This window comes from Myxine glutinosa, chromosome 1 (genome assembly GCF_964187855.1).
Source record: "Myxine glutinosa chromosome 1, kmMyxGlut1.1, whole genome shotgun sequence".
NCBI classification, from domain to species: Eukaryota; Metazoa; Chordata; class Myxini; order Myxiniformes; family Myxinidae; genus Myxine; species Myxine glutinosa.
Window position 1 is genome coordinate 170420562 of NC_136261.1, and position 17853 is coordinate 170438414.

General features: G+C 52.1%; 1 protein-coding gene across 1 annotated transcript in view; it reads right to left on the bottom strand.

The window, feature by feature from the left end:
• Positions 1 to 17853, bottom strand: part of LOC137413484 (uncharacterized) — a 174415-nt gene that overhangs the window by 145750 nt on the left and 10812 nt on the right. The window contains exon 3 of the mRNA XM_078779919.1: positions 2183 to 2266. Within this exon, the coding sequence (XP_078636045.1) occupies positions 2183 to 2254 (72 nt within the window). The 5' untranslated portion in view covers positions 2255 to 2266. The remainder of the gene's footprint in view (positions 1 to 2182; positions 2267 to 17853) is intronic.

A 17853-nucleotide genomic window follows, 5' to 3' on the forward strand; every position in this document is an offset into this window, starting at 1 on the left:
TGTCTATTCGCATTGGCCTTTAACATATGGTGTAAACACACGTGAGACTGAAGCACAAGCCCTGCAGCTCTCTCGATGCAGGCAGACTGTTAGCTTCAATTAACCGCCGACTCACTTACTATTTTTGCTTCCCTCAACTCTTTCAGCACTACAAAACACATGGATTCTTCTCAAAATCTCGCTAACCTTTCCAGCTCCAGGCTTACTGTATCGCCCCACCCCTATGATCCTATTTTTTATGTGAAATCAGCAGCAGTCAAGCCTCATACTTCCCTTGAAGGTATGAGCCCTCAGTTTCAGTGAAGCAAGTCACCACCACTCTGTCATACTCCATTATTCTAAGCTCTCCCTTTACCCATTCCTCCTGTCTGAATAAAGCTTACCCCTCCCTCTTTTCCGATTGATCTACCCAATCGCTTGTTCTGAATCTGCCCATTCCTCAACCCCCCCCCCCCCCCGCCCCCACCCCCAAAGCCAGTATGAAAACCTTCTCTCCCACCATTCTGCTCTTCCATGACCCTTGTAAAAAAAACAAAATAAAAAAAAAACACTCACTCAACACATACTGTCGCTCAATACAATACATATCATACAATACATACTCAATACATAACAGTTCCATGGGATTAAAATCCACCAAGGAAACGGATAGTGGAACGAGCGTCAACTCCAAGGCGTTCAATCCAATGGCAGACCTTTTTACGCGCGATGACCGTAGTGGAGGGTAGCGAGGCTTACCTTCATGGGTCCCACTGGACGTCTTTGAACCTGCGATAATCAACTCAACTGACACGGATTTAAAATGTACAAATAAAAATGTTTAATAAAAATAAAGGCAAGCAAACAAGAAAATGCACGATAAAATATTCCTAAATGAGGGACCCTCCATATGGACTCGAATTCAGACAAGGGGAAAACTAAATGAAAGGAACAAAATGTTGTGTGCGTGTACTTGGCTCTCGTCCCCTTGATCGTCTCGGATTGTCACAGGCCCTCCGTCCTTGCGTGGGAAAAAACAAGCCTCCGTGCACAGTTCGCTCCACTAGCCGCCGAGCGCAAAGCGAGCAGGCCGCGCCCGTCCACTCGCCGTCTGGTCCACACAGCACCCGGACGATGCACCGACGTCTCTCCAGTTCACTCAGCATGGCCCTCAGCCGTCACGAAGCTACGACCAAGCGCACCAGAGTCCACGAACCACGGCCGCCGCTCCTCACGATCGTCGAAACCTCCAATGTCCCTGGCGCAAGAGTGCTATAAAATGTGACTGCTCGTGATGAAATCCCCACGCAAGAGCCAAAATGTCCACATCTGCTCGTAATCAAAGCCAGGACTCAAGAGGAAGAGAAGACAAGTAAATGTCGGAACACAGTCTTTTTGTCTTCAAGGCTCTCGACGTCATCCGACGCCGCCCGTGCATGCTCCACCAATCCAATAGTTCCATCTTAGCAGTCCTTGTTTGAACCAATTCTGGACCAATCACTGCTCTTTGGGGCATGGCATTACGGACCTGCCTGCTTGATGTGGTGATGTGGCGGCTGGCAGCGCCAGCGGTATTGTTCAATGCCTTGTTTCCGGTTGGTTTTTATTTAGTGTCTTAATGCACGATTGCTGGCTTGGCTATGTGTGTGGTGCGGTGTCATAAGGAACAGAGGGGAAATAACAGGAAATTACATACAGGTGATTTACCATTAATTCCTAACTAATTAACATAACCCCACTCCTCGTCATGGTAACAATTATACATTTACACGACATACGGTCTAACGGATCTCTACTTATGGTGCATGGGGTTTCTTCTTCTTCATCACGACATACGAAGCATGGTAATCTATACACTTCCACCTGGCCCTTTGGTATTCCATTGCCTACCCCCCACAAACGTAACAATACTTTCTTTTATAACCTGTTACACAAAAATACAAAAGTTTATGTTCTCCAACACAGCACAGACTTTCTCATGCCAAACACAAACACAATGGGGGCAATGGAAGAGTTCAAATGTTTCAACTGATCAATAATCACCAACAGGAAAATCAATAATTATCTTTTTTATTTCAACACCAACACCCATCTTGTATATTTCTCCCACTTCACTAAAAATAAGTAAACCAATATCCACATCTTCTTACTTCATGCAAATATTTATACTTCCACTCTCATCTACAATTGTTGTCTTTCTTACCTCATCCTCAGAATTTGACGAGACAAGGTCTGGACAACTATCTGTTGACTCCATATCAGATTCAACGCCCATGGTAATTAAAATCTGCAAAATAAAAATTGAAAAATCATCAACTTGAACTGACAACCCTACAACAAAGATGAAAATTCCAACACGAGGCAAGATTAGCTCCAATATGCTTTACATTTAGGACTGGCAAAGCAGCCTCAAGTTAGGGAATACCGCCAGAAGCATTGGTAGTTTTTAACAACTTTAATGGAGGTGAAAATTTATACACGTCAAATGCATCATGTACACAAGCATGTGGACACACATACACCCAACAGGCACCGCAAATCAATCACCCTCTTGGAGTGCCATTGCTTTAGTGTCATTGGACAAAATGCACAATGAGAACCCTGCTGGATAAAAGGCCTGCACTAGTATCTGGAACAATCAAATTATGAGATATGCCTCTCTGTCTTATTAAATAAAAGCACATCTCCCATCCATGATAAGTGAAATACAAGTCACAGTTGCCATCGCGAGGCAATGTAGCAAAACCGAATTCGGACTTTCACCCAAATACAAGGCTTGAAGCTAACATGTTAGAAAAAGAAACTGTCGCATGAAAAGAGCAATTAGACGGTGTCACATTCCGATTGCAGACCTCCCCTGATAACAGAAGTATGGCTTTCATTGAATGAATTTAAAAGAAAGTAAATTTAAATAAAACAAGTACAGATACATTCAAAGTACACCGCCCCCATGCCAAATAAATAAATATCATCCAGCGTGACATTGCCGGGGCGCCTTCGGTCTCTTGCCTTCTGCACCCGGTGATACCGCCATGCAGCACAGAGACGGTATTGAGAGGGAGAGGTGGACAATAATTGGTTGATTAATATTATCATTAAAATCAATCAATAATGATCGTAAAATAATTTCTTAATCAATTGGCTAACAGCATACCTCACCCACCAGTGTTTCATCATTAATCAAAATTGAATTAAGTCATTAATCAAAAAGGAAAATTAATTGATTCCTCAATCAATAAATCGATTCATTGATAATTTAATAAATAAAAAATACCCTTTACAGGCAAATGGTCAAACAAATGGAACATGTCTTTCAATCCTGACAAATCTCACACTCTTACTATGTCTCTCCGAAAAGACCGACTGGACAAACCTCCCATCTACTTTCTCAACAATCATCTCCAAGAAGTTCCGTCACTCAAGCTTTTGGGTCTCACTATCTGCCATGATCTTTCCTGAGAAAACCACATGTCCAAGCTGGCCGCCAAAGCCAGTCGCCGACTGGGCATCCTCCGTCGTGCGGTCATTCCTTAGCACACCTGAGCTCCTCACCACGTACAAGGCTTTCATCCGCAACTCAATGGAATACTGCTCTCCCGTCTCTGCTGATGCTGTTGCTTCACACCTAGCTCGACTTCACGCTGTTGAAAACAAAGCTTTCAGAATCATTGGAATCTCCCGCGATGAAGCTAACTCCGAGGGCCTTTCACTCACTCACCGCAGGCAGGTTGGTGGTCTTTCTGTCTTCCACCGACTCCTATCCGGCCTAGCTCCCCCAGCTCTATCTGTGCTGTCCCCCAAATATTCCTACAGGTTGCACAAGCTCTGCCAGCAACCCTCTTCTGGTGAAATTGCCAAAATCAAGACTCTGCTCACCTTCACTCTTTCATTCCTCTTTTCTCCCACCTCTGGAACAAACTCCCTCACTCTCTTCAATCCCACCCCACTGCCCCCCCAAGGTCTTTAAAACAGCTGTTCACCGCCATCTCTTATATTCCCCCATCCAAAACCTTGATCTTTTCTACCCCCATTAATTCACCCCAGATCCACTTTTTTGAGATACCGACTTCTTTCCTGGAAGTCCTAGCAGTGTCCATGTGTTTTATACCTCTCCAACCCCACCCCCCCCTCACCCCCTTCCCTTGCCTCCTCCCCCCAAGCCCTCTCCCTCCCACAGATCTCCAGATGTCCCTGTTCTCTGCTGTTGTACTTGTGTACTTCCCTCTCTCTCCCCATCTTGTCTCCAGCTCCCTTTTTGGTATGTTTTGTGTGTTTTTTTTTTGTTTTTTTGTATGACTGATGTTAGCTCTTACACGAGCCTCAATCTTGTATACAAATAATAATAATAATCACTTGGTCATTGTCATGTCTAAATATCAGCTTCCGAACTCAAAAAGTGCCAGAGATATCGTCCAGATGAGAAAGGAAATAAATAAGGACTTATTTAATCGATAGTAATCAAGTAAATAATCAATTGATTACATCAAAAAAAAAAAATACTGCTTTTGCCAAAACATGTCCTCAGTATTGTGCCCAAATTTCAGCTTCCGAGTTCAAAGGATGGCTGAGATATCACCCAGACAAACAAACAAACAAACAAGAAGACATCATGCAGATCACGATACTTGCAAAATCCAGCCCCACTACCGCCCCCCCCCCCCCCCCCCCCAATGGGTGCCATTGATCTATCAAATTGTCCATTTCATCAAGATTTAAATTGACGGTCTTGATCAGAGCTCGGATCAATAGGATGAAAAGTGACAATTTTTCAGATAAAAATTGATGATTTTAGAAGTTTGACCTCAAGTTGACCTTCCACTTCCGGTCCGCTCGAGCAAGGAGGCTTGCTTCGATCTCTCCACAGCATCAAAGTCCTTTCCAAGGGTGTGGTGCTGACCGGGCCGCCGTGGTGTTCGCATTACAGCCCGACCGAATATCGTCGCTTCGTGGCTGCTTTCCGCCGCCGAAATCCAGCGCGGCTTGGGCGATTCTGCCCCTGTTTGGAGAACACCCAACGAGGCCTTCATCGGGGCCGAGCGAGCAAGGCTTCCGCTGCCGAAATCCAGCACGGCTTGGGCGATTTTGCCCCTGTTTGGAGAACACCCAGCGAGGCCTTCATCGGGGCCAAGCGAGCAAGGGCGTGTCGGGACCTGGTTCGCGCCATTGACCGAGTGGTTCGCACCAACCGGAGCTGTTTTCGGATGACGTGCTGATGTCCTTGGACTTCGCGCCAGGCTCTGGGCCAACAGGGCCGACGTGCATCGAAGTCCTTTCCAAGTGTGTGGTGTTGATCGGGCCGCCATGGTGCTGACCTGGCAAACGTGGTGTGGTGGTGACCGGGCCGACGTGGTGTGGTGGTGACCGGGCCGCCGTGGTGTGGTGCTGACCGGGCTGACGTGGTGTGGTGCTGACGTGGTGTGGTGCTGACCGGGCTGACGTGGTGTGGTGCTGACCGGGCTGACGTGGTGTGGTGCTGACCAGGCCGACGTAGTGTGGTGCTGACCGGGCCAACGTGGTGTGGTGCTGACCGGGCCGCCGTGGCGTGATGCTGACGGGGCCCCTGCAGCCGTGAGCAGAAACAGCAGAGCTTGAAAGTTATAAGGCAGCCAAGAAGGCTGCAAAGAAAGAGGTTGCAAAGGCGCAGGAGGCATGCAGGAAAATGTTCAGAGAACGCTTGGATTCGGAAGAGGGTCAGAGAGCGGTATTCAGGATTGCAAAGCAGATAGCGAAAGAGAGGTGTGATGTGATGGGGGTGAGTTACTTGAAGGATGAGGTGGGACAAATCGTTGTGGACCCAGATGGAATTAAAGGAAGATGGAAAAGGTGTATGGAAATGTGGTTGAATACAGAGAATGAATGGGATGGCAACATAGAGAGTAACCCACTTTTAGGACCGGCAGAGAAGATAACTGAGAAGGAAGTTGAGGAAGCGATAAAAGCAATGGAGAGTAGAAAAGCGGGAGGGCCGACGGGAGTTATGGGATAAATGTTGATGGCAGCAGGAAGTTGGGGTGTGAAAAGACTGACAGAGATCTGTAATCTGGCGGTGAAAGAAGGCCGCATTCCAGTGATTTGGGAACTGAGTACCCTCGTCCCTCTATACAAGGGAAAAGGTGACCCTCTAGAGAGTGGCTCGTACCGAGCGATAAAGTTATTGGAGCATGGAATGAAGGTATTGGAAAGGGTGTTGGAGAGGAAGGTAAGGAAGAAAGTGAAGATCGACGAAATGCAGTTTGGATATATGCCAGGAAGAGGAACGACAGACGTGCTTTTTATTGTGAGGCAGTTGCAGGAGAAGTACATGGAGAAGAGGAAGAAGTTGTTTCTTGGGTTTGTTGATCTGGAGAAAGCATTCGATAGGGTTCCACGCAAAGTATTGACATGGGCAATGAGGAAGTTAGGAGTGGAGGAATGGTTGATCAGAGTAGTGATGGCAATGTACAAAAGAGTGTGCACAGCTGTAAGGACGAAGGACGGGAACAGTGGTGAGTTTGAGGTGAAGGTGGGAGTGCATCAGGGGTCGGTACTAAGTCCACTACTATTTGTAGCTGTGATGGAGGTGCTGGCTCAGAACGTAAAGGAGGGTTTACCATGGGAGTTGTTGTATGCAGATGATCTGGTGTTGATTGCGGAAAGTATGGATGGACTGAAGGAAAAGATGAACAAGTGGAAGGAATGTATGGAGACAAAAGGTCTGAAGGTGAATATCGGAAAGACGAAGGTGATGGCAAGTAGTAAAGCATGTGGTGAGGTGGAAAGAACTGGGAAGTGGCCCTGTGCTGTGTGCAGGAAGGGTGTCGGAGTGAACTCCATTCAATGTACAATGTGCGCTGAGTGGGTTCATCAAAAATGTAGTGGTCTGAGAGGGTCATTAACCAGTGTGGCAGCTACATTCAAATGTAAGGTGTGCACAGAGGGAGCTGCAGATGGAGGAAATGTTGAGTTGGATCTTGGAGACGGCGTGAAGCTGGAAGGTGTGAAAACATTTTGCTACCTCGGAGACATGCTGAAGAAGGTGGATCAGACTCGGCAACGGTTGCTAGAGTGAGATGTGCATGGAAGAAGTTTTGGGAACTGAGTGGCGTGTTGATGAGGAGGGGAGTGTCGTTGAAGCTGAAGGGAAAGGTGTATGCTGCATGTGTGAGAAGTGTTATGATTTATGGGAGCAAGACATGGGTAATGAACGTAGAGCAGCAACGAATGTTGGAAAGGGTGGAAATGCGAATGGTTCGATGGATGTGCAGAGTATCGTTGAGAGAGGAAGACAAATTATGAATTGCGAAAAATGATGGGAATAGAGCCTGTGATTGATGCTTTTTAGAGGAAAAGGTTGAGATGGTTTGGTCATGTGTTGAGGAAGGATGAAAATGACTGGTTGAGAAGAGTGATGGAAATGAATGTAGAAGGAAGTAGAGGACGGGGAAGACCGAGAAAGACTTGGCTAAAGACGGTGGAAGAAGAAATGCGGGCAAGGGGGTTTAACAAGGAGAGATGCAGAAAATAGGGCAAAATGGAGAAGATTGTCATGGGGACCGCAAGGCTAACCCCCGCTCTAGCAGGGAAAATGGCCTTAAAATGCATGTTGTTGTGTGTTGTTGACCTCGAGTTAACCGTTTGACCTCAAAAATAGTTGGTTTCCCAATTCATTGACTCAACGTGGAAATGCTGTTCAATTCTCAAGTCAATCGGATGAAAAGTGACGATTTTAAAGAAGAAAATGGATTATTTTGGAAGTTTAACCTTGAGTTGACCTTTGACCTTTGGCCTCACCAACCAAGTGACCTCTTAATTATTGTTTAAAAAAAATCTGCAGGTGGAGTTGCACCTATGGTGAAAATTTCCTGTCAATCGGACCAACGGTTGCAGAGAAAATCATATTTATTTTGTGCGGACAAAGACAGACAGACAGATAGACAGACAGACAGACAGACACTGACAGACAAACAGGCAAACAAACGGACTCAAATGCAATACCCTCTCCTCAGGCGAGGGTAAATAGAACGGCACTCAGTGGAGAGCATACCTCCGCCTGGTTGGCCATATCACTCAATGGTGAAGAATCACTTAAAAAATTATACTACCTGGATTCAGATCCGGATCTTCACCAAAATTGAATATCCTTCCTTGTCACACACACAACCTGTCCAACAAGTTTTGTCTATATCCATCCATAACTTTTTGAGATATCCTGTTATGTGTCGTTTTTGGCCCCATCTCCCAATGGTGAAGAACCACTTTTAAAATTATAGTAACCAGATCCGGATCTTCACCAAAATCTAATCATTTCGTCATTGTCACATACGCTACATCTCTGCCAAATTTCGCCTGAATCCGTCCACAAATTTTTGAGACATTCTGTTCACAAACGAACAATCGGACAGACAGACAAACAGACAGACAAACACAGACAAACAGACAGACAAACAGACAGACAAATAGACAAACAGACAGACAAACAGACAGACAGACAGGGGTAAAAACATAACCTCCATCCACCTTTGGTGGCGGAGGTAATTATTCAGCCATCACTGTGCCACTTACAGATTTCCCAAGAATAGTCAATCGTCAACGACAGACGCGCTTTTTATTGAAAGGTAGTTGCAGGAGAAGTACATGGAGAAGAGGAAGAAGTTGTTTCTTGGGCTTGTTGATCTGGAGAAAGCATTCGATAGGGTTCCATGTGAAGTTGTGACATGGGCATTGAGGAAGTTAGGAGTGGAGGAATGGTTGATCAGAGTAGTGATGGCAATGTACAAAAGAGCACGCACAGCTGTAAGGACGAAGGACGGGAACAGTGGTGAGTTTGAGGTGAAGGTGGGAGTGCATCAGGGGTCAGTACTAAGTCCACTACTATTTGTAGCTGTGATGGAGGTGCTGGCTCAGAAAGTAAAGGAGGGTTTACCGTGGGAGTTGTTGTATGCAGATGATCTGGTGTTGATTGCGGAAAGTATGGATGGACTGAAGGAAAAGATGAACAAGTGGAAGGAATGTATGGAGACAAAAGGTCTGAAGGTGAATATCGGAAAGACGAAGGTGATGGCAAGTGTTAAAGCATGTGGTGAGGTGGAAAGAACTGGGAAGTGGCCCTGTGCTGTGTGTAGGAAGGGTGTCGGAGTGAACTCCATTCAATGTACAATGTGCGCTGAGTGGGTTCATCAAAAATGTGGTGGTCTGAGAGGGTCATTAACCAGTGCGGCAGCCACATTCAAGTGTAAGGTGTGCACAGAGGGAGCTGCAGATGGAGGAAATGTTGAGTTGGATCTTGGAGACGGCGTGAAGCTGGAAGGTGTGAAAACATTTTGCTACCTCGGAGACATGCTGAATGGAGAAGGTGGATCAGACTCGGCAACGGTTGCTAGAGTGAGATGTGCATGGAAGAGGTTTCGGGAACTGAGTGGCGTGCTGACGAGGAGGGGAGTGTCGTTGATGCTGAAGGGAAAGGTGTATGCTACATGTGTGAGAAGTGTTATGATTTATGGGAGCGAGACATGGGTAATGAACGTAGAGCAGCAACGAATGTTGGAAAGGGTGGAAATGCGAATGGTTCGATGGATGTGCGGAGTATCGTTGAGAGAGAGGAAGACAAATGATGAATTGCGAAAAATGATGGGAATAGAGCCTGTGATTGATGCTGTGAAGAGGAACAGGTTGAGATGGTTTGGTCATGTGTTGAGGAAGGATGAAAATGACTGGTTGAGAAGAGTGATGGAAATGAATGTAGAAGGAAGTAGAGGACGGCGAAGACCGAGAAAGACTTGGCTAAAGATGGTGGAAGAACAAATGCGGGCAAGGGGGTTAACAAGGAGAGATGCAGAAAATAGGGCAAGATGGAGAAGATTGTCATGGGGACCGCAAGGCTAACCCCCACTCTAGCAGGGAAAATGGCCTTAAAATGCGTGTTGTTGTTGTTGTTGACTGTTATGTCGGCACGGGGAAGGAGAGAGGGGAAGGAGAGAGGAGAGAACGTTCCCAGGACTTCATTATTTAAATTATCACTTCATAAAAATACAGCGACTGAATACTGAAGTTCGGGATCCAATCGAAGTGTAATTATATTTTTCCATATCCCTGGGGTGTACATACAGAGTTTGTTTTAAGCGAGTCAACTCTTTTCCAACCATGGAATTAAACAATACAGTACTTCAAAAATTTACATAATAATGTGAACTAACTATGGAATACAATATTTATTAATAACGTTTGGTTTTAATCTATTTTTACTTCGTAAAGCGAAAACTTATCGATACATTAAAGTTTAAAAATGAAGAGTCATGGGCTCCATAGGCCTACGATCGGCTTCTGTATGCTCTGTATGTCTGTATGATTGGATGTGCATTTTAAGACTCAATCAACACGTCTTCGATCATGAATTACTTTTAGAACAACTCGAGCAAAGGAAACGAGGTAATGCCTGTTTCGTTCGGAGCGATTATACACCACCCAAAGAAAATGCGTTTCATAGCTGCAGGAACTAAAATCGTGAAATCTTTATTTTAATTTCATTAAATTTAAAAAAAAATTGTTTCCACATGAGTTTCCGTGTGTGTGTATCACCCACTCTCCAGTGTGTGTGTGTGTGTGTGTGTGTGTGTCTGTCTGTCTGTCTGTCTGTGTGTCCCACTACCGTGTGTGTGAGAGTGAGGAGCGATTGGAGAGGAGAGTGAGGAGCGATTGGAGAGGAGAGTGAGTGATTGGAGAGGAGTGTGAGGGATTGGAGAGGAGTGTGAGGAGGTATTGGAGAGGAGTGTGAGGAGGTATTGGAGAGGAGTGTGAGGAGGTATTGGAGAGGAGTGTGAGGAGGAGTGGGATTGGAGAGGCGTGAGGATGGAGAGAAGAGAGTGTCAGGTGGAGAGGAGTGAGGGGTCACATATTATGTGAAATAAATAAATTGTGTTCATTACACCATTTCTGGATCTGATGAATTGCCAGTAACCATTTTGTAAAATTTAATGTGCAGCATCTAAATCAAGATGTCGAAATGTCACACACGTCCATGCCCGTGGGATTCCCACGGGTGACCCCACGAGACTGCAGCAAGAAAAAGAACGAGACGGGAGAACGAGACCCTCGACGAACGTGATCACAGACTCGCACAGGATGCTGCTGCAACAACGATGAGGAGGGTTGGAGAGGAGCGAGGGGTTGGAGAGGAGTTAGGGGTTGGAGAGTGAGGAGCTAGGGGTTGGAGAGTGAGGAGCTAGGGGTTGGAGAGTGAGGAGCTAGGGGTTGGAGAGTGAGGAGCTAGGGGTTGGAGAGTGAGGAGCTAAGGGTTGGAGAGGAGTGAGAAATTGGAGACGAGTGAGGAGTTGGAGAGTGAGGAGCGAGGGGTTGGAGAGCGAGGAGCGAGGGGTTGGAGAGTGAGGAGCTAGGGGTTGGAGAGTGAGGAGCTTGGGGTTGGAGAGCGAGAAATTGGAGAGGAGCGGGGGTTGGAGAGTGAGGGGCGAGGTGTTGGAGAGCGAGGAGCGAGGAGCGAGGGGTTGGAGAGCGAGGAGCGAGGGGTTGGAGAGCGAGGAATTGGAGAGCGAGGAGCGAGGGGTTGGAGAGCGAGGAGCGAGGGGTTGGAGAGCGAGGAGCGAGGGGTTGGAGAGCGAGGAGCGAGGGGTTGGAGAGCGAGGAGCGAGGGGTTGGAGAGCGAGGAGCGAGGGGTTGGAGAGCGAGGAGCGAGGGGTTGGAGAGCGAGGAGCGAGGGGTTGGAGAGCGAGGAGCGAGGGGTTGGAGAGCGAGGAGCGAGGGGTTGGAGAGCGAGGAGGGAGGGGTTGGAGAGCGAGGAGCAAGGAGTTGGAGAGTGAGGGCCGATTGGAGCGGAGAGTGAGGACCGATTGGAGCAGAGAGTGAGGGCCGATTGGAGAGGAGCGTGAGGAGCGATTGGAGGGGAGTGTGAGGAATTGGAGAGGAGTGTGAGGGATTGGAGATGAGTGTGAAGAAGTATTGGAGGGGAGTGTAAGGAGGAGTGGGATTGGAGAGGAGTGGGATTGGAGAGGCATGAGGGTGGAGAGAGGAGAGTGTCAGGTGGAGAGGAGTGAGGGGACACATATTATGTGAAATAAATAAATTGTGTTCATTACACCATTTCTGGATCTGATGAATTGCCAGTAACCATTTTGTAAAATTTAATGTTCAGCATGTAGCGGTTACCGCTGGATGCACACAATCGCCTTGCACCGGCCAGAACACGGCCAGACGCGCCTCTCCCGGGCATGCCCGGACTCACTGTTCCCGGGCACGCCCGAACCTCCCGGGCATGCCCGGTCTCGTCTTTCCCGGGCATACCCGCTCTCGCCTTTCCAGGGCTCGCCCAGAGCGTCCGGGCATGCCCGCTATCGCCTTTCCAGGGCTCGCCCAGAGCGTCCGGGCATGCCCGCTATCGCCTTTCCAGGGCTCGCCCAGAGCGCCCGGGCACGCCCAGCCTCGACTTGCCAGGCCGCAGCCAAACACGCCCGGGCAGGTCCAGACTCGCCTTTCCAAGGCTCGCCCTTGACACCCGGGCATGCCCGGTATAGCTTTTGCCGGGCAAACTTCCCGACATAAATGTGTATATATTGTTGCGGATATGAGGATTGTGTTTTTTTTTATTGTGTGCTTTATTATTATTATTGGTTATTCTGCGCCTCCTGCCTCCGGAGCTGTGTAAAGGTCAAAAGGGTGTCCCATAATTAGTCCACAAGCATACACGTCAGCCAATCATAGAATACCCCTGTTCGATAGTTATATCTTATTCTGTGTTTTAGGGTAAGGCTGTGTCTCCCATTAATAGAAGTACTCCATTACACCAAGTGAAAGAGATAGATTCCCTTCATTCCCATTCCCAAAACCTCCATTCCCCCTTTTCGTCGATTGGAAACTACCTCCGCTCCAATTGCCGCCATTGACCACGAGGCAGGGTTGGGGAAGAAAGGCGGGTCCCCACCTCGTCATAGAGGGGAGGAGTGAACCAGCCCTTGCCGACCAACCCAGAACGAGGGGTTGGCTTTAGAGGGCGGAGAGAGAACGTTTGGGGGAGGTTCGAAAAGGTTGAGGGGCGGGGCCTATATAACCCACGGCGGGGCGTTTCCAAAAAGAGATGCGCTTTGAGTAGAGTCGAGGAGGGAGGATATCAGAAGACAGAAAGGCCTTGAGTTGGACTAAGCAAGAGAGGAAGTTGTTGGACTGGGTGGGACTAAGGAAGAGAGAGAAAGAGTCCTGAAGCTTGTGAGGGAAGGAGAGAGAACCCGTCACACCAACCCCCGACCAGCCGCGTTGGCTCCACCAAGCGTTCACCTCCACCAAGGCTCCACCAGCCGCGTTGGCTCCACCAAGCGTTCACCTCCACCAAGCTCCGCGTTGGCTCCACCAAGCGTTCACCTCCACCAAGCTCCGCGTTGGCTCCACCAAGCGTTCACCTCCACCAAGGCTCCACCAAGCTCCGCGTTGGCTCCACCAAGCGTTCACCTCCAGCCATCCAGCTCCTGCCATTCCTGTCATTCCCCGCGTGAGTCTGTCTTTTGTTTGTTCTGTCCTGGGTTAATCAAGACTGTAGGTAAGCTAGTATTTGCACTGTGTCACCTGCGTCTTATGTGTTGTAGATAAACGTGACTGCTTTCTTTTTGCTTTTGTGTGTAAATAGTAAATAAATTTAGTCGTATTTCCAAACCTTTCTTTGCCTTCGTCTTCCTCTTTGCATTCGTCGTTTTAGTCTTTTCCCTCATTGAGCAGCCGCGGTGCGATCCGGCCAACGTTTGGGTGGAATCGGGTTCTAATCGGGAAATAACTGTTCGGTCGCGGTAATACACCACCGCTCGGTCAAAATAACATCTTAACCGCGTCCGCAACAATATATTGCTGCCCGATAAACGGGCTTTTGTCAGAATACCTGAGCTGTTTTGTTTCAATAAAGCAACTCGGACGAATTCCGTCTTTGGTCGCGTCACTTCTTTCGACTCGCGTTGGAGCGCAGCTCCTTCACTGGTGACCTACCGACATGGACACGGCAGTGACTCTTAAACTGCCTACCTTCTGGGAGGCTCACGCGGCTGTTTCGTTCGCCCAGGCGGACTCCCAGTTCGCCCTGCGAGGCATCACCGCGGACGACACCCGCTTCCACCACGTCGTGGCAGCGCTCGGTTCCGCCACCGCGGCCCGTGCCCTGAGCCTCCTCGAGCACCCGCCGGCTGCCGACAAGTATGACGCGCTGAAGACGCTCCTCCTCGACGCTTTCGCCCTCTCACCGGCGGCACGCGCACGGCGCCTGCTCGACCTGCCCGAGCTCGGCGACACGCGCCCGTCCGAGCGCATGGACTATATGCTCTCGTTGCTCGGTGAGCACTCTCCGGATTTTCTGTTCCGCGAGTTGTTCCTTCGCCAGCTGCCTCACCCGGTACGCCTCGCCCTGGCTGGCACCTCGATCACCGATCCCCGCGCCCTCGCCAGGGAAGCCGATAAGATCTCCTCGGCGGGCCAACACATCGGCGCGGCTACCTGGAGCCTGCCGCCGTCCGAGGCGACGCCCACGACGCCCGAGCGCCCTGCGCGGTTGGAGGCCGAACTGCCGGTGAAACTGGCGGCCGCCACGCCGCACCGACCGCTTCCGACACGACGGCCGGGGCCTCCACCTGACCAGGCGTGGTGTTATTACCACGCCAGGTTCGGACACAAGGCTCGGACGTGCCGACCCCCGTGCACTTTCGGCAAGTCGGGAAACGGCCGGGCCGGCGTTCATTCCCAGCCATGAGCGCCGGCCACTCGGGCAACTTGCTTTTTATTCGGGACAAAGCGTCCGGGCGGCGTTTCCTTTGTGACACCGGCGCCCAACTGAGCGTCATACCCGCCTCCGAGCAGGACAGGCGGGACGCCGTTTGCGGCCCCTCTTTGGTCGCTGCTAATGGCTCGGCCATACGCACTTTCGGCCCGCGCAACGTCACCCTCTGCTTCGGCAGCCAGCGCTTTCAGTGGACCTTTGTGACCGCCTGCGTCCCCATGGCTTTGCTGGGCGCCGACTTCCTCTGCGCGCACGGGCTGCTGGTCGACGTCAAACGTCGTCGCCTTGTCAACGCCGAGACCTTCAGCTCCCTGGCGTGCACGATGAGCAGCTCCGCGCCGACCGAACTGGCGTGCGCCCTTCCGACGGCGAACGAGTTCGCTCGCCTGCTCGCGGAATTCCCGGCCCTCACACGGCCGACGTTTTCGGCCGTCGCAGTGCGGCATGGGATCGAGCACCACATACCCACTACGGGCCCGCCGGTCTACGCCAGGGCCCGCCGCCTCGACCCGGCCAAGCTCGCCGTGGCAAAGGCCAAAGCCGGGGGGCGGATGGCGCCCGTGTGGCGACTACCGCCGCCTCAACGACGCTACCACCCCCGACAGGTACCCGATCCCGCACATCCAGGACTTTTCCGCCCGTTTGGCGAGACGGGTCATATTTTCCAAAATTGACCTGATAAGGGGAAACCACCAGGTACCTGTCCGGGCGGCCGACGTCCCGAAGACGGCCGTCTTCACGCCGTTCGGCCTGTTCGAATTTTTGAGGATGCCGTTTGGCCTCAAGAACGCGGCCCAGGCGTTTCAGCGCTTAATGGACGGCGTGCTGCGCAACCTGCCATTTCTTTTCGTCTATCTGGACGACATCCTCGTCGCCAGCACGTCCCGCGCTGAGCACCTCCTCCACCTCCGAACACTGTTCGGTCGCCTCAGCGAGCACGGCTTAATTGTCAACCCGGCCAAATGCCACTTCGGCACGACGACCGTTGACTTTTTGGGCCACCGCATCACCAAGACCGGGGCCGTGCCGCTGCCGACCAAGGTCGAGGCCATCACCACGTTCCCGCGTCCTCGTTCCATCAAGGCCCTACAAGAGTTCCTCGGCATGGTGAATTTTTATCACCGATTCGTGCCCCGCGCTGCTCAGCTCATGCGGCCCCTTTACGAGGCCCTCCGGGGCAAGCCGGCCAAGCATGACATCGTTTGGTCCACGGCCATGGACGCGGCCTTCGCGAGCGCAAAACGGGCCCTCGCCGACGCAACGCTGCTGGCTCACCCGGTGCTCAAAGCGCCCATCGCCCTCACTACGGACGCCTCCAACTACGCGGTGGGCGCCGTCCATGAACAATGGGTGGACGGGGTTTGGCAGCCACTCGCTTTTTTCAGCCGGCAGCTCCGGCCGAACGAGTTAAAATACAGCACGTTCGACCGCGAGCTGCTCGGTCTATTCCTGGCCGTTCGCCATTTCCGACACCTCCTGGAGGGCCGCCCGTTCACGGCTTTCGTCGACCACAAGCCGTTGGTCTACGCAATGGCCAAAGTCACGGAGCCGTGGTCGGCCCGCCAGCAGCGCCACCTCTCCGCCGTGTCGGAATTCACCACGGACATCCGGCACGTCGCCGGCAAAGACAACGCTGTGGCCGACTGTCTTTCTCGGGCCAGCGCGAACGCGGTCCACCTCGGCGTGGACTTCGCGCTCATGGCGGCCGACCAGACCACCGACACCTCGGTGCAGGCCCTCCGGGCGGCGGACACGGGCCTCCGCCTGGCCGACATCCCCTTCGCGGGCACCGTCCTGCTCTGCGACGTCTCCCAGGGCCAGCCTCGCCCCATCGTGCCCGTTTCCTGGCAGCGCCGCATCTTCGCCTCCATCCACGGCCTTTCTCACCCGGGCCGGAAAGCTTCTCAGAAGCTGGTGTCGGCGCGTTTCGTCTGGCACGGCCTTCGACGGAACGTCCGCGACTGGGCCAACGCCTGCACGGCCTGCCAGCGGGCCAAGGTCCACCGCCACACCCAGGCCCCGCTGGCACCTTTCACCGTACCTGCACGGCGTTTCGACCACGTCCACGTGGACCTGGTGGGTCCCCTGCCCCCATCACGGGGGTTCACCCACCTGCTCACCATGGTGGACAGGACCACCAGGTGGCCGGAGGCCGTGCCCCTCACCTCCACCACCACCGCCGACGTGGCGCAGGCGTTCATCGCCACCTGGGTCGCGCGCTTTGGCGCACCGGCGGACATCTCGTCCGACCGCGGCCCACAGTTCACGTCCGAACTTTGGGGCGCAGTCGCCCGCTCGTTGGGGGTCACGCTGCACCGCACCATGGCCTACCACCCCCAAGCCAACGGGTTGTGCGAGCGGTTTCACCGCTCCATGAAGGCCGCACTCATGGCCGGCCTTCAGGACGACGGTTGGACCGACCGGCTGCCGTGGGTCCTTTTGGGCCTCCGCACGGCCCCCAAGGAGGACCTCCGGGCGTCCGCCGCCGAGCTCGTCTACGGCCAGCCGCTCCGCGTCCCGGGCGAGTTCGTGCCCGACGCTACCAGTCCCTGGTCCGCCGCACACCAGCGCTCGGACCTCCAGGAGGCGGCCCGCCGATTTGCCCCCGTGCCAACGTCCCGCCACGGTGGCCCCCAGTCCTACGTCCCCCCCGGCGCTTCGCACAGCGGAGTACGTCTTTGTGCGTCATGACGCGCACCGGGGGCCACTCCGGCCGCCGTACGACGGGCCCTTCTGGGTCCTGCGACGGGGCGACAAGTTCTTTGTCGTCGACGTTGGCGGCCGGTCGGACCGGATCTCTGTGGACCGCCTCAAACCGGCGCACATGGACGTCGACCGACCACCACGGTTGGCCCTTCCTCCACGGCGAGGCCGCCCCCCGTCCACAGTTCCCCCCGCTCGACCACCCACCACCACTACGGACCCCTCCCCACGACCCTCCAGGGGTCGCTTCGGCCGGGTCATCCGGACCCCCCTTAAATTGACCCTGCCGGTGCAGGTCGATTCTGGAGGGGCGTGTGTAGCGGTTACCGCTGGATGCACACAATCGCCTTGCACCGGCCAGAACATGGCCAGACGCGCCTCTCCCGGGCATGCCCGGACTCACTGTTCCCGGGCACGCCCGGTCTCGTCTTTCCCGG